The 14,700-nt window shown below is 43.3% G+C and overlaps 2 protein-coding genes across 2 annotated transcripts; one reads left to right on the top strand and one right to left on the bottom strand.

The window, feature by feature from the left end:
• The first annotated feature begins 1,980 nt into the window (after positions 1–1,980).
• rad23b (RAD23 homolog B, nucleotide excision repair protein) lies at positions 1,981–8,028 on the top strand. The gene is made up of 10 exons (XM_004074582.5): positions 1,981–2,192; positions 2,684–2,765; positions 4,358–4,437; positions 5,430–5,629; positions 5,703–5,752; positions 5,826–5,953; positions 6,048–6,180; positions 6,265–6,392; positions 7,302–7,508; positions 7,686–8,028. The coding sequence occupies exons 1-10, from the start codon at positions 2,127–2,129 to the stop codon at positions 7,797–7,799; spliced, it is 1,188 nt and encodes a 395-aa protein (XP_004074630.1). The 5' UTR covers positions 1,981–2,126; the 3' UTR covers positions 7,800–8,028.
• A 1,547-nt stretch (positions 8,029–9,575) lies between these two features.
• Positions 9,576–13,253, bottom strand: klf4 (Kruppel like factor 4). Its single transcript, XM_011481601.4, has 5 exons — positions 13,007–13,253; positions 12,811–12,922; positions 11,693–12,506; positions 10,949–11,119; positions 9,576–10,647 (listed from the first exon to the last, which is right to left on the bottom strand). Exons 1-5 carry the CDS (start codon positions 13,009–13,011, stop codon positions 10,472–10,474), a joined length of 1,278 nt encoding a protein of 425 aa, XP_011479903.1. The 5' UTR covers positions 13,012–13,253; the 3' UTR covers positions 9,576–10,471.
• Positions 13,254–14,700: the final 1,447 nt, after the last annotated feature.

Below are 14,700 nucleotides of genomic sequence, written 5' to 3'. Positions count from 1 at the left end.
TGTTCAAATCGGTAACAGTCTCTGCACCTTCTTGTTAGCAGGAAATAGCTTTGAGCTGAGAAGGCACCCCTGTGACCTTCACTGTCTGCTACACCCCTCCGTTTTCTCTGCACTCCACTCCAAACCCTGCAGAAGCTCTGCTGACCAGAAATCGCAGCTCCTTTCACACAAACCCGCAGCCTCATCAGCCAGTCTTCAACGACTGCCGGCTTTTCCAAAAGCCTCCATCCTCCACACTTCCTCTGCTGTCGTCTTTAGCTGTGCTCAGTCTTTATTTCACTTGTCTAACATCATCTCTTAAAAATATCTCCAAGTCACCAGGGATCAGATTGTAATCTCTGCGGCTCACTGCATCAGAGGGGGCCGGTGGCATGCTGACGACGCCTGGAGACAGAAGCGAGAGGCGCAGTCACGGTGACGAGGGAGGGGAGAGGAGGACAGCGCCGCTCCAGAGGGGAGCTACGTGAGGAATGTCTGATGAGAGCCCGGGCCAAGGCCGGTGTGGGCAAAGCTGCTCTAAAGATGAGGGGATGGAGCGAGAGCCAAAGATGAAAGAGGGGGTGCAGAGAAGGAAGCAAAATGTCTTTCTGAAGGCCTCAATGAGTCAAAGCAGCAAAGATCTGGCTGTTTGATGCAACCCTTCAACAGAATTTCTTGTTGTCTTAAAGTAAAAAAAAAAAGATTTCTACTCAGGCACAACATCAAAACCACCTTCCTGATTTGGAGCTCCTCTCATGTTACAAAAATAGCTCAGACTTATTGGGCCGTAGACGAGACTTCTCAAGGTTTCTCCTGGCGTCACGCTCCTCGACAAGAGCTGCAGATCCTGTGGGTGGTGGTAGTGGGTGGGTGGGGGGATCCAGGCCTCCATCACACTCCTGTGTCTTAGCCTCCCATGGAGGCTCACGAATAACGTAGACAACACCTGTAACCCTTGTGCTATCCTAGGCACTTTACTATTGGGAGTTGGGTCATCTAGACCCACTAGACAGTGCTCTGAACCTTTTTTCTTCAGTGATTTGTGATCTTCACTGGTGTCCATGGATTACATGAAATCTTTCCACCTTTATCCACCTTTGTCATGGTAGGGAGAACACGTCAATGTAAGGGTGGGGTCATCTAAGATAGCACAAGGGTTAAATCTCACAGTGTGATGATAAGCACCATAACTTTATGATCCACCAAATGTTTCCTAAACATTTGTTTACAACACTGTGGGTTGCGTTTAGGGGCGTATAGATTAATCGGCTTAAGCCATGAATCAATTTTTATTCCCACGACCTACCAGATCAATCGGTTTGAGCCAAGTTGTTATTCAAATTATAGAATCATTTTAAAAATAACTAAATTGATTATTTCGATATTTGCAAATACCATTTGGATTGAGGCACGGTAGGTTTCCAAGAGGAAACCTGTGTATGCACAGGGAGAACATACAAAATCCACACAGCAAGGTTCCAGCAGGGATTTGAACCTCTCCCAGTGGGGCAAGAGTGCTAACCACTATACAATTGTGCAGCCTACACCATTTAATACGTGAATTTAAAAAATAATTTAGTGTCAAAGTGCTAATTATTTGCTCCAATATTTGTGCTGTATATATTTTTTTTATTGTTATTGTTATGCTATTTTACTTTTTAAATCCTATTTAATTTAATTTTGTTTAAACAGCTGTGTGTTTAATGTTTAAATGACATGAAATCTGTGGTATTACTTTTCAGTATTACTTACTTATTCAGAGTGTTAGGAAAAAATAACATTCTGTTTTGATTAATTTTTATGTGAAAATGTGTATATATATTGAAAAAAACATATAGAATATAATGAAGAAAAATATATATAGAATATCCTCCACAATCAAATCAATTTAACCGTGGTGGGACCAACTGATTTGGATTTATTGTCCAGCAGATTATTTGATTAAGTTCAACGTGTAGCCACCAGGGGCGCTAGTGTGTTTTTTCATGAGGGGGGGGGGTTACCCGGTTTTACCGCCACAGAAGAAGAGAACCGAAAAATCATGGCGGCTGACAGTTTGTAATGAGCCAACGGAAAAAAGCGATTTCTTTCAAGTTAGATTTACAGATTTTTTTAAAATTGGAGCCAGAAGTAAACCGACCTACAACATGCTGATAACTTTAAAGACTTTGCAACAGCAGACCTTCAAAATCGACATCGATGAGGAAGAAACGGTGAGAAATATGCGCGAGCGGGAGTTGTTTATGTGGAGCAACTAAAACAGCAGTAAATGTTTTTTTGTTTGTTTTTGTTAAAAACATATTGACTAGAGTCATTACGCTAGCAAAATAATACTCTTTTGATTTAAAATAACATACAAAAACTCAGGCAAAATGTTGTTGTCTGTGCTTAAATGTAATGACGATAGTAAAGTTGTTTCTATTTACACGCCAGCCTTCGCACTGTTCCTAAACATTTATGACAGAGATCTTTTACTCCGAACTTTTACTTTCGATAAACTTTAAGGACATGCGCGTTATTCCTCTAAATCTGTTGCTAACAGCTAAGATTCAATGGTTGATGTCTGTAGCTAGATTTTAGAGGAGGTTTCCTTCTTAACAACAGAAACTTGGACCTTATGGCTCCAGAAGTGCTGAGTCATCTCACTGTGTGTATTGTTGTTTACTGCTAGTCATTGTTGTCAGTGTTGTTGTTTCTTCTGCAGGTGAAGACGTTAAAGGAGAGGATTGAGCAGGAAAAGGGGAAGGAGAGCTTTTCAGTGGCCGGGCAGAAGCTGATCTACGCCGGTATGATGGGTCCCTCCCTGCCTCTTTCTTCCTCTGAGTACTCACGTGATGTTTAGACCGGTTCTGATCAGTTTGCATCCATAGTCCTGGCAGGTTAAGATCCGGAAAGATCTGTACTCTTTGATTTGCCTAAAAGTTTTTTTTGTATATTTCTCTGCATATTTGACACAAAATTGCTTCAGATCTTAAACTGTCGGGTCTATAAAGTCCAGAAATCTAGAATTTTCAGCCTAAAATATTTAAAAATGCATTTAATTTGATGTCATTTGTCTTAAATTATGTATTTCTTTGCTGTGTTGTTTAATAGTGACCACAAGAATGATGATACGCTGCAAACACACTTTTGTTGACACACAAGTACTTTTTGGTACATAAAGTTTCACCAAAACCCATAAAATAGTTATTTTAGGTTCTGTTCCTCAATATTTTAAATGTGTCTTAAAGCGAACTGTGCTTTTATTTTGACATGCATGTTACAGCCTCAAAGACGCTGAAAAGAAACTTTAAAAAGACTACAAATTGATTGCTGACGTTATGTAAAATGATTGATTTAAGGCGATGACGATGTCTGCTGCTTCTGTTTGTATTCTAGAAGAATAGTTTTTTTGTCAATGTGGGCAAAAAAGTGTTAAAATTCTGACTGTCGTTACAAACATAGTTTAGTTTTGACTTCAGAATAAAATAAAATCGCTAGATACCTGCACTTTATGTTTTACATCAGGGTGAAGGGATCCAACTGGATCCTATGTTAGGCTAACCCGGGTCCGGCAAATTCTATGTTCAAATCAGCTTCACCCAGGAAGCATTGAATCAAATCGAACATTATTTAGAAAGTGCTTTTCCTACAAGTGCTTTACATTAAAGAAAAACCAAATAAATAATATAAAAACAAGCACGAAAATTAAAATAGAACCCCCTCCCCAGACCTACACACAGCCCCCTCCCCCCCTAACTGATGGGGATCGACAATGGGAAACAGGCTTGCGCGTCTGTGCACATTTGGACTCCAAGTTGAGTACAGAAATCATTGTGTCACCTTTAGAGCTCACATGAGCACAAAAAAAGCACCAAAACGTAAAGCTTCCACACCAATCCTTTCCAAAAAATACAGTTTTCCCATGATTCATTGGTGAGAAGACAGATGGAGGTTAGCGAACCACTTCTGTAGCTTCTTATGCTTTTAAAAGAACTTTCTTGATTCGATTGATGCATTTGTGGCTCAGTAGTTGCTTGTTTTTCAGCCTCATTTGATCCAAATCATCAACAGAACGGGACTGGGCTTCAATTTACTGCTTTATGCCGGATTATTATGGGTTTTTTTAAGTCAATGATTGACAGATGTGTTTATGCTTTTCTGCTTTAATGGGTAGAGCGCTGCAGTTGAAGTGAATATCATGAAAAATAGGAGTCAACAAAAGATTTTGGTTGAGAATAAAGATAAATGCTTAGAAATTAACTTTTAAAAACAGATTTTGTGTAAATGACCATCATTTGTGTGACCGGCACAGATCCTCGTTTTCTAGTTTTCAGAGCGAGTAAAACCCAGACGGATGTCGTCCATCCCTCAGAAATCCTTTTCTGCTTCTTTCCAGGAAAAATCCTCAGCGACGACACGGCCCTCAAAGAATACAAAATCGATGAGAAGAACTTTGTGGTCGTCATGGTGACAAAGGTCGGTGAATTACAAACCGCTGGTGAATTGCAAGCTTGCTTGGAACCTTTATATCCCTCCGTTTTGTTCCTTTATTCGTAAGCGAATCCCTTTGGTGACTTTCTCCTCTTTTTTTTCACACCGTGTCTGAGTGTCAACCGCCTCTGCTGGTGTGCGGGGCTGCACACCTGTCTGATGCTGAGCTCCTAAAACCTCCACAAAAGCAACTTTCTTTAATTCACCCCCTAAAATATCAAAGATTGGAATAATTTCACTAAAAGCAGAGGTGGTCTTATGTCATCACACTTGTTTAGAAGTTCCTCTATGCTTTTATTTTGGCGGGTGGAATTGAAGGGGAGGAATACAATTTGGAGATTCAAACTTTTGTTTTTTAAGATCATTTTTTTGTTTTAGCTGCTGTGCTTTCATGCGGACAGATGCTAACAGATTTCAGATCTGTTAAAAGAAACAAAATTCACTTCCTGTTTTAGGATGGAGTCTCATTTAGCGGTATTGTGTGTGTGTTTTTTTGTTCCAATCGTGATTGTAACTTATAGCGAATCTCGATGCAGAGCAGCCGTTTTTTTCCTTTGCTGCTGAGGGGATGTGGGAGGGCAGCACCCACCGCTACAAAAAAAAAAGAAAAGGCGACAACTTTATTTTAGCTGCCAAAAGACAAGTTTAAATCTTTATTCTAAACACAATAATGCAAAAAGGATGGGAAGAAATTTAATATCAATAAAATGTTTGAGGCTGCACAGCAAGTTTATGAAAAACCATTAAGTTCTCATTATTATTCAGACAAAAATAAGCAAGAATGCAGATTGGTTTTATTTTGAAACTTTGTCAAGGGATAAAAGGGTTTTGTTGCTGCTTCCTAAAGCAAATGTTACATGATCTTTAAACTGTTTTTGATTAAAACAAACCCGAATTTAGGAGTTTCAAAAAGTCATCAAACATTTAAAGTACCATTTTACCTCACAAAGTTTGGGGAACATGCTTTTATTTTGTAGCCTAAAACTGCTGCGCCCAGCCCAAAGTCTTCGTCAGCCTCTTCATCAGCTCCTTCATCGGCTCCCAGCTCTGCGGCTGCTGCAGCGGCCCCCACCCCACCATCTGTTGCAGACAAACCTGCAGAAGTAGCACCTGCTGACAAGCTGGAAGAGAAAGAGTCTTCCACAGCCGAGCCGCCGCCACCGCCGCCTCCCGCCAGGTAAAAGGCGCCTCCGTGTTTGTGGTTCTCGCTCTGAGGCATCCGACCTCACCGCTGTTTGATCCTCTTTCAGGAGCTCAGAGTCTTCGACAGACCTGCTCAGCGAAGCCGTTTCCACTCTGGGTGAGCCTGCTGCGGTGTGGGCGGCGAGCTGAGAGGTGAACTGGCCGTTTAAACTGTTGGTTTGTCTTCCCAGTGACGGGTTCGTCCTACGACACCATGGTGAACGAGATGATGCTGATGGGCTATGAGAGGGAGCAGGTGGTGGCCGCTCTGAGGGCCAGCTACAACAACCCCGACAGAGCCGTGGAGTACCTGCTCTCTGTAAGACACGCCCCCAACCCTCCCACAGCCAATCCAAAGCCAGGGTGCTGTCTTCCACACGAAAAGGTGGAGTTATTGTCGGTGTCACCCCTAGGGTATCCCGGGTCAAGATCAAGGCTCCAGAACCGGACCCGATTCCACGCCTGCAGTGAGCGAATCTCCAGCTGCGCCTGCAGGGGGCACCGCCGCTCCCACCAGCACCGAGTCCTCACCGAGTGCAGGAGGGGGTACGACAACCACATTTCTTTTTTTTTCCTTTCTTTTGACGCCCTAATAAAAGCAATATTTGCTTCCACTTTCTGGACCATCAGGAAATCCTCTGGGCTTCCTCAGAAACCAGCCTCAGTTCCACGTCATGCGGCAGCTGATCCAGCAGAACGCCGCGCTGCTCCCAGCGCTCCTGCAGGAGATCGGCAGAGAGAACCCGGAGCTGCTGCAGGTGAGGAGCAGACCTCCACCAGCCCAACAACAAATCCAACAAAGCAGGCTTCCATGAACAGGAATGTTCAGGAACATCTGGCTAAGTTTAAAAACAGAAAAACAAAGCAAAGAAAAGAAACACAATGTGAAGAAAAGAAAAAAAGAAGCTATTTTAGGAGGGAAACCATCTGTAAATTTGTCGAATTCTCCCTTGGTTCCCATTTTCAGTGAAGCAACTCGCTAGCATTACTAACATAGTTGCTAAAGGAAATACTATGAAAACGTCGCACCAGACGGAGAACCACAGAAGAAGAGGATGAAAAACAAGAACATTAAGAAGAACAAACATAAAAATGTGTATCAGAAAACAAAAAAACAGGAATTGTTTTTTTCTCAGAAATCTGATTTTAAGGTTTCAATGCAACGAAAAATGGCGACATCTGGTGGCCAGTTGAAGCCATAGCAGCCTCTGACCTCATCCTGGGAAAAAAGCGTCTGCTGATGCCTTCTTCATCTGCATGCACAAATCTATTACATTTTAATTCTTTTATTTTCCAATCAATTGATGACTAATAATTCTAAGTTAGATGTATGTGTGGATAGATATACATTCATTCCAATCCTCACACTCTGATGCTAAAAAAAACCCCTCTGGAATAAATAGAATAAACAAAATGAGAAAAGGCAGTTTTTTTTCATAGAAAAACTTTATTTAAAACGCATGACTTGCTTTAAAGTGGCTTCAATGACAGCGATGTGGTATGAATGAACACAGACTAATCATAATAAAATGTTTTTAAAGCTTTTATTGTGAAGCTTCCATGAGAATCTGCAGCAGAACTGTTTAACTCATATTATGTCAAATCATTTTTAGTCTCTATCGGATTTTTGATGCTCCATTCTTCGAGTCTGTCATTTGCTTCTGCAGGAGATCAGCAACCACCAGGAGCAGTTTATCCAGATGCTGAATGAGCCAAATCCTGATCCAGTGCCAGGAGGAGGAGGAGGAGGAGGTGGCGGTGGTGGTGGAGGAGGAGGAGCGAGGGGGGCTGGAGGCACAGGAGCTGACACTTCCGGAGAAAGTCAGATGAGCTACATCCAGGTCACACCGCAGGAGAAGGAGGCCATCGAGAGGGTGAGGCGGAGAATAGTTCTGTGATTGGTAACGTTGACCCACTTTAGATCATAAGTCTCACCAAATATCAGGAGTTTTTTTCTTTTTTTGCTGAAGGTTCAGCGCAGGTTTAAATGTTTCCCGACTCTCCTGCAGTGATGGTAAGCGGAGAATTCTGTTTCTGTTTCGGTTTTGCAGCTGAAAGCCCTGGGATTTCCTGAGGGACTCGTCATTCAGGCCTACTTTGCATGCGAGAAGAACGAGAACTTGGCGGCCAACTTCCTTCTACAGCAGAACTTTGACGACGATTAAAACAAACTTTTCTTTTTCATATTTTTCTTCCTTCAATTTCTCTCTGATGTTCACTACAAACTTGCAAAAAAAAAAAGAAGCCTTTTAGCTCCTAAAAGTGTTTTCCTCTGCACTTCTACATCCAGTGTTCCTGATGAGACGCGCTCACCATCAGATGTGATGATGGATGTTCTGTTAGCATCTTCAAATGAATGAATGATTAAAAGACGCTCGATCTGGTGTCCCAGTTCATCTGCATTCCTGTTCATTTCACACACGAGAAGGGTTGAAACCTGAAGATTTTGTTTTGGGATCTTTTTTTTCCCCAAATCCACTTCATCGTAATCCGGGAGAACCTAAAGGCCTTATTTATTTATTTATTTTACTTTTTTGGGCTGCTGTTGACACCTGGACACTTATGTTGCAAATATGCATCAAACCACTCTGACTCCAAAATTACCTTAATTTAGCATCTACATGAATGCAGTAAAATAGGTAAACATTGTCTTTCATAGCCAAGAAATGAATTCAGGAATCAAGGGATTAACTGTTGCTAACCAAAGGGAACACAGATGATTAAAAACAAACCATATTCAGATCAAAATCCAAGAAGAAAATTGTTCTCGGGGTTATCCAGGATTAAAGATCAAATATGTATTTTAATAGATGGTATGCTACGGAGCCCCCAAAGGGACTTAAAAGTAAAACAAAAAAAGTAGTACTTTTTTTTATACCTTTCACATTCCTTTTTAAAGGCTCCATAGTCTCATTTTGTTTAAATTCTATTTAACCCTTGTGCTATCCTAGGCACTTTAACATTGGGAGTTGGGTCATCTAGACCCACTAGACAGTGCGTTGAACCTTTTTTCTTCAAAGATTTGTGAACCTCCATGGATTACATGAAATCCTCTTCACCTTTGTCATGGTGGGGAGAACACATCAATGGTCATCTTGACTGGATAGGATAGCACAAGGGTTACTTAATCTAATAATAAAACGACTATTTATAATTTTAATTATTTCTAAAATTATTTTAGTTAACTATTGTTTAGTTTACTATTGCCTAATTTTGATGTCCATCTCTATATGGACTAAAACCTGCCCTGCAATTCGTCTAACAACCACCAGGGGGCTCTAAAGACCACAACATCTTCCAGAGCTTCAGGTCTTTCGTCTAAATGCAGTGAATTCTACTCCTGTGTTCAGGTGAAGTTATTGTAAATGTTCAAACCACACTTTTAGTTTAAAGGTGAGCTGTACTTTTCTCTGCAGGAACTTCTGCCGCTGTTTCAGAGGAAGATCCCTTCACAAATGCATCATCCAGACACATCTGGAGCGTCTTAATTCTATAGATTACAGACAAACAGGAGTTTTAAGGTTTTTTTTTTTTTTTTTTTGCACCAACATTTAATTTGATCAATGCAACTTTTCCGAATCGTTTCCAGTTTGTGTTCTTCCATCTGGATGAGGAAATTTCCTGTTGGAAGTGGCTAAAACGGTGGAAGCTTTGGTTTCCCGCATCTCTGCAGCATCTTTAGCTCATCCGCTGCAGCTCAGATCTGGTGTCGGATTTGAATGTCAGCCAGTCACTCGGTTGTCCTGTTTTCTTTCTTTCCTGTGACAGGTGGAAAGAGAAACCCCAAGAAGGAGGACATTGTTGGAGTGTACTTTCTTTCTTTTTTTTTTTTTTTTCTATCATTGTGTTCGTTTGCCGGCGGCGCTCTCACCGCTATCAGGCAGGATATTGTGGCTGCCTTCGAAACGGGCTTCATTCTTTCAGGAAACCCCCCCCCTCCATTATTTCAAATACATTTTGTTTTATTATACCATAAAATACAAAACAATAACAAAGCATTTCATATTTACAAAATGTACAAAAGTCTTGAGATTATATTACATATATCAGTTATAAACAGTTTTTTTTTTGTTCTGAGTTACTCAAATACAAAAATATGAAAGTCTCATATAAATTATTGCACTTTGCAGCTGCAGTGCACTGAAGATTGCCATCACCGCTTTTCAAAATAAAAGAAAAAAAATAAAATCACCTGAAGTCAATTGAGGAAGTTTCCAAACGACTGCTATGGCACTTTTTCTTTTGTGGGATAAAAACTGTTGTCGCCTCCTTTCGTTTCTGGATCTTTGGTACCTTTTTTGTTTAGAAAAATAAACCTTAAGCACCATTCTGCATGAGGGGGGAGGGGGTGTACCTGAAATCCATGCCGTTGCAGGTGAGCATTATTAATGGCGTTTTCTTTTTTTGTTTGTCTGTGATGGCGTGGCTGCTGGTTGAAGGCCTCTGGAGATGTTTGGTTTCCCTGATGTTTTCCAGTTAAAAGCGGTCGGCACCTGGTCCATCCAAGTTTTGTCGGTTAAATAAGACAAAAATTCCAGTTTGGTCCCTGTCGTAAAAAAAAAATAAAAAACAAAAAAATACAACCCCGGATGAAAGGCCTCGTCGAGTCACAGGATGAGTTTTTGAAGAAGGCGTTTTTTCTTAAAGGAGTAATGCTCTTTTTTTTCTGCCATGAAACACCACAGCTTGTCTTGTTGCTTGACTCCAGTTTGAAGGCAAGAATTCAAAATAAAATATCAGTTTGTTCAGCTTTCCATGAATACATGAATATATTTAGATGTTCTTCCGTCCTGGAGCCTCCGGCTTTGGTCGTCGTTTCTGGTCCCTGACCCGGGTCTCATAAGTGCCTCTTCATGTGGAGAGCCAGGTGGTCCGACCTGGAGAAGGCCCGGTCGCATTTCTGACACTGGAACGGCCGGTGACCCGTGTGCTTCCTGTAGTGGCGGGTGAGCTCGTCGGAACGTGCAAACTTCCAGCCGCAGCCCTCCCAGTCGCAGTGGTACGGCTTCTCCCCTGAGGGGGGAAACAAACACACACGAGAGCGGTTAGCGCTGACCCTCAGGTTATGGCGTCGCAGGCCCCAACACCTACAAAAAAAAAAAAGAGGTCCATCCTGTCCTGCAACTCATGCGCCTAAACCATCCGCCTGGGATTTGTGTTTGAGCAGGGATCAGTATCAAGCTGGTTCCACCGCACCTGTTGAACAGCTTCTCTGCCCCCTCCCCCCTTCTTCACCGCTTGCTCCACCATCCTCCTCATACAATTTTTCCCAACCCCAAACCCGGGCAGGCAGGACGGAGGGCGGGGAGAATACCTGTGTGCGTGCGGTGATGTGCTTTCAGGTGGGAGCTCTTGGTGTACGTTTTCCCGCAGCCCACGTAGTCGCAGGTGTGCGTCGCCACCCTCTTTCTCGGCCACGAGCGCCTGCCGCGCTTGGGCTTGGGCTCCTCTGGGAGGCAGTCCCCGCTAGAGATCATCAGCGCCTCTGCGAAGGAAGAACAAACATGGCTCCCGTCAAAACACGTCTGGAGAATCCCCGCCGACTTGTAGACGGTTGGCAGAAGTCCTTTAGAAAACTAGCTACACTCGGGTTCAGAGTATTTTAAAAACCCTACAAGGTCTGGAGACATGTCGATTTGTAACCCGCCAAACAACTACAGTTCAAGCTGGGTTGGTTTTTTGAAACAACAAGCGCAGGTCCGCTACTGACAGGAAGTCTCAGGACGATGGGATCCACCACTTGATTGACCGTGGTGAAACCAAACCCAAGATCCACCAAGAACTGAGCATCTGTCTTTTTTTAATGTATATATATCAACGTCTTATGTTATTGCCCAACTATGTAGCCACAAGGGGGCCAAAGTCTGGGTCTTCCTGTGCCGGTCCCCAGCCTGGATAAAATACATGCAGGGTTGTTTCAGGAAGGGCACCCGGTGTAAAAACCTCCGCCAAATCTACCTGTGCAAATCAGTGAAAGATAATACGCTGTAGCGACCCTTGACAGCATACGCCGAAAGGTAAACAACATCGTTTACGACCAGTAGGGCGGGGTAATGACCTGGGTACTGCATGGCGGACGTCTGAGGGTAGGAGGGGTATCCCTGCGGAGAGCCGTGGTGATATCCCTGCGGAGGTAGGGGCATCTGGGTGAGAGGATGCCCCAGCTGGTGCTCCCGCCCGAGAGGAAGGTCCGGCGAAAGAGAGGAGGTCGAGGATAACCTGCTGGCAGTGACGGAACGCCCCCCGCTGGGGAACCCGTGTAAATCCAAGTGTCCGGGCCGCTGCTGGCCTCCCCGGCTTAGGTGGAGATCCACGGTCTGGGAGATGGTGCAGTTACTGGGGTTCTCCTGCTTTATCCTGTGGCAGGGGAAGGACGGAGATACTCGCGAGTCCGACCCGGCGTTGGCGCAGGCCTTGCCGTACTCTCCCGCCTCCATTGTTGCCTTGACGACAAACTTGCCGTGGACCCCGGTGGGATGGAGATACGCGGGGTCCAGCTCGGGTCTCATGAGTTCAGCCACGAATCCTCCCGAGGGAGAAACGTCGCTGATGTCTGGGATGGTGTACAAGAGCTCACTGGCGGCGTCCTGAGGGGAAGGGAGCTGGAAAGACGAGGAGAAGGAGCCGGGGGAGGGAGACAGCACCCGGGCAGAGCCGCACGCCAGGCCACCGCCATCCTCCTCCTGCTGCTGCTGCTGTTGCTGCTGCTGCTGCAGGATGGAGTTGGACAAAATAAAGTCATAGTCTAAGTCCAGATCAGGTTCTGGGTCTTTCTTGGACATGCTGGTGGCGGTGGGAAGGTCCAGGTCAGAGCAGCTACTTCCTGCAGGAACACTGGATCTCTTAACATGGAACAGCTCCTCCTTCCATTTCTGAGGAGAAAAGAATTGGTATAAATATTGAGGAGCGTCCTGCTGTAATCCGCCTGTTAATCTGATGTTAATCCCTCAAATGCTCTCATGGATAAATCATTTTTATCACCTAACACCCTTCAGGTTAACCATCAAAACTTGACTTTAAGTTCAGTGATTTCCAGTCATGGTGTTGTTGTTGCTGCAGCACGCGCGTGCTGTCAAGCCCCGGCTCCAGCAACAACACAAACCGGCTGCAGACGGGCTGCATGCTTTCGCGCGCGCAGCAGCCCTTTGATCGTGCTCGCGCGCGCGTGCCACTCACAATGTAGGCGCTTCCGATGGTTCTGCTCTTGTCGACCGGGCCGCTGGCGAACGTGGATATGGACGGCAGCAGTGTTCCGCCTAACGCCATCTCGACGTCATTTGGAGGCTGCCTGAAATCACACAGACAGAGAGGACAAGGTGAGTCCCCCGAGGAGCCGCGCGCCCGGTGCCGCGTGGGGGACCACAAGTTTCACCTCATCAGTTAGAGCTGTGGGTTGGGAAGTCCTTCTTCTTCTTCTTCTTCTGCCGCCTTTTTTGTTTGTCTGTTTGTTTGTTTTTCTTTTAAAATAGTCTCCCTGGGTAAAGTTCCGCGACACTTTGGAGACTCCAGGCCGGGCTGGACGCGGTGGTGGAGGGCCGGAGCAGGGGGATCCCTCCCGCCTTGTGCCGAGCTGCGAGCCGGCGGCAGTCTGAGCAGAGTGAGGCACCAGCGTGAGAGGTATCCTTAAATCTCGGGGAAACGCCTTCGTTGCTAGGCAACCGGCTCAGGAAAAACATTAGCGGGGAGAGGAGGAGGCGGAGGAGGAGGAGCGGGGAGAAAGAGAGGGAGAGAGGCAGAGAGAGCTTTGTTTACACTCATAGCAACAGCGCCAATCCCCGCGCGGCGTGGAAAACGGTTCACCGAGGCAGGGGGCGTGGCCAACATGGTCAAAAATTGATTTCAGCTTTTTTTTTCTCTCACGAGAAGCAGACCTCGACAGATGTTAATATGTTGATTTTTGCAACAAGTTTTATTTGTGCATTCATTTTTTTAAATAAAAAAAACAAAACAGGAATAAATTCAGCACATATCATGTATTTGTCCCACTTCTGACATTGGGCCCCCCAAAGTGGAACCTGAGCTGCTGGGGGCCCTCTTTAAAAGTTCTCAAACTCTGTATGAATTGCCCTCTGACTAATAAAAAAAGACTATGTGGTGTGGGACTATCCAGTGCCCTGGATTTTTAAAGCAATTTGGACACCATGATCAGTACTTTTTTTTTTTTTAAAACATCAAATAATGCGTCACCAATTTCACGGTGACATTCTACGAAGACTTTTTATAAATACATTGTGTTCTGAAGATGAAAACTTGGATGTTTCTAACATATAAATAAAACTATTTTTTTTTCACATGAAAATGCATTGTGGTCTATATTCTCCAATGTAGTGAGCTATTCGCAGAGACTTCTGGGAAATTTATGGGGCAAGGGATTTTGGAATTGTAGATAGTTTCAGACATCACTGCTAAATGGCAAATGCTGTATAGTACTCTAAGTAGTGAAGGAATTTGAACACAAGCCCAGATTGATATCAAATTTGAGCCAAACACAATACATTAAACTTATGCACTTTAATAAACATACTTTTAATTTAAAAATGACAAAACAGCATTTTTTTTAGTAAATAAAACTAAACCGCTGGGATTCTGAAAAAAACTCTTTATGAATGCATTTTATTTATTTATTTATTTAAAATATTTCAACTTTTAAACGCTAAATTTCTGTACTAAATGGCTCATTATGTTTGGTTGTAAATTTGTAGGTTTTTGAAAACTTTTGTTTTGATAATTTCACACTAAGCATTTAGTTTTTGAATATAAAAAAGAAAAAAAAAACATTAGAATATTTTCGTGATAATGCTCTCTCGGAATTCTGTAACATTTTTTTGGCCCCAAAATGTTTTTTTTTCTGGATCGTAAGAAGATGAGAAACCCAAATAAATAAGAGGAATAAATACAAGCAACTTTTGATTTTTTTCTTCAAAATAAAAGTCTTTTAGGTTTTTTGCAGCATTTTATCACTGAAAACGCAAAACAATCTTTAAAAATGAGGAAGAACTAATGTTTTAAAGATATTGCTTTCATTTTTTTCTTTAATACTTCAGTTTGGGCTGATCTCAGTGTAGA

The sequence above is a fragment of the Oryzias latipes genome, chromosome 12, assembly GCF_053564925.1.
Source record: "Oryzias latipes strain Hd-rR chromosome 12, Olatipes_Hd-rR_3.1".
NCBI classification, from domain to species: domain Eukaryota; kingdom Metazoa; phylum Chordata; class Actinopteri; order Beloniformes; family Adrianichthyidae; genus Oryzias; species Oryzias latipes.
Note: the sequence above shows the minus strand (reverse complement) of the source record. Positions and strands in the feature narration are given on the sequence as shown.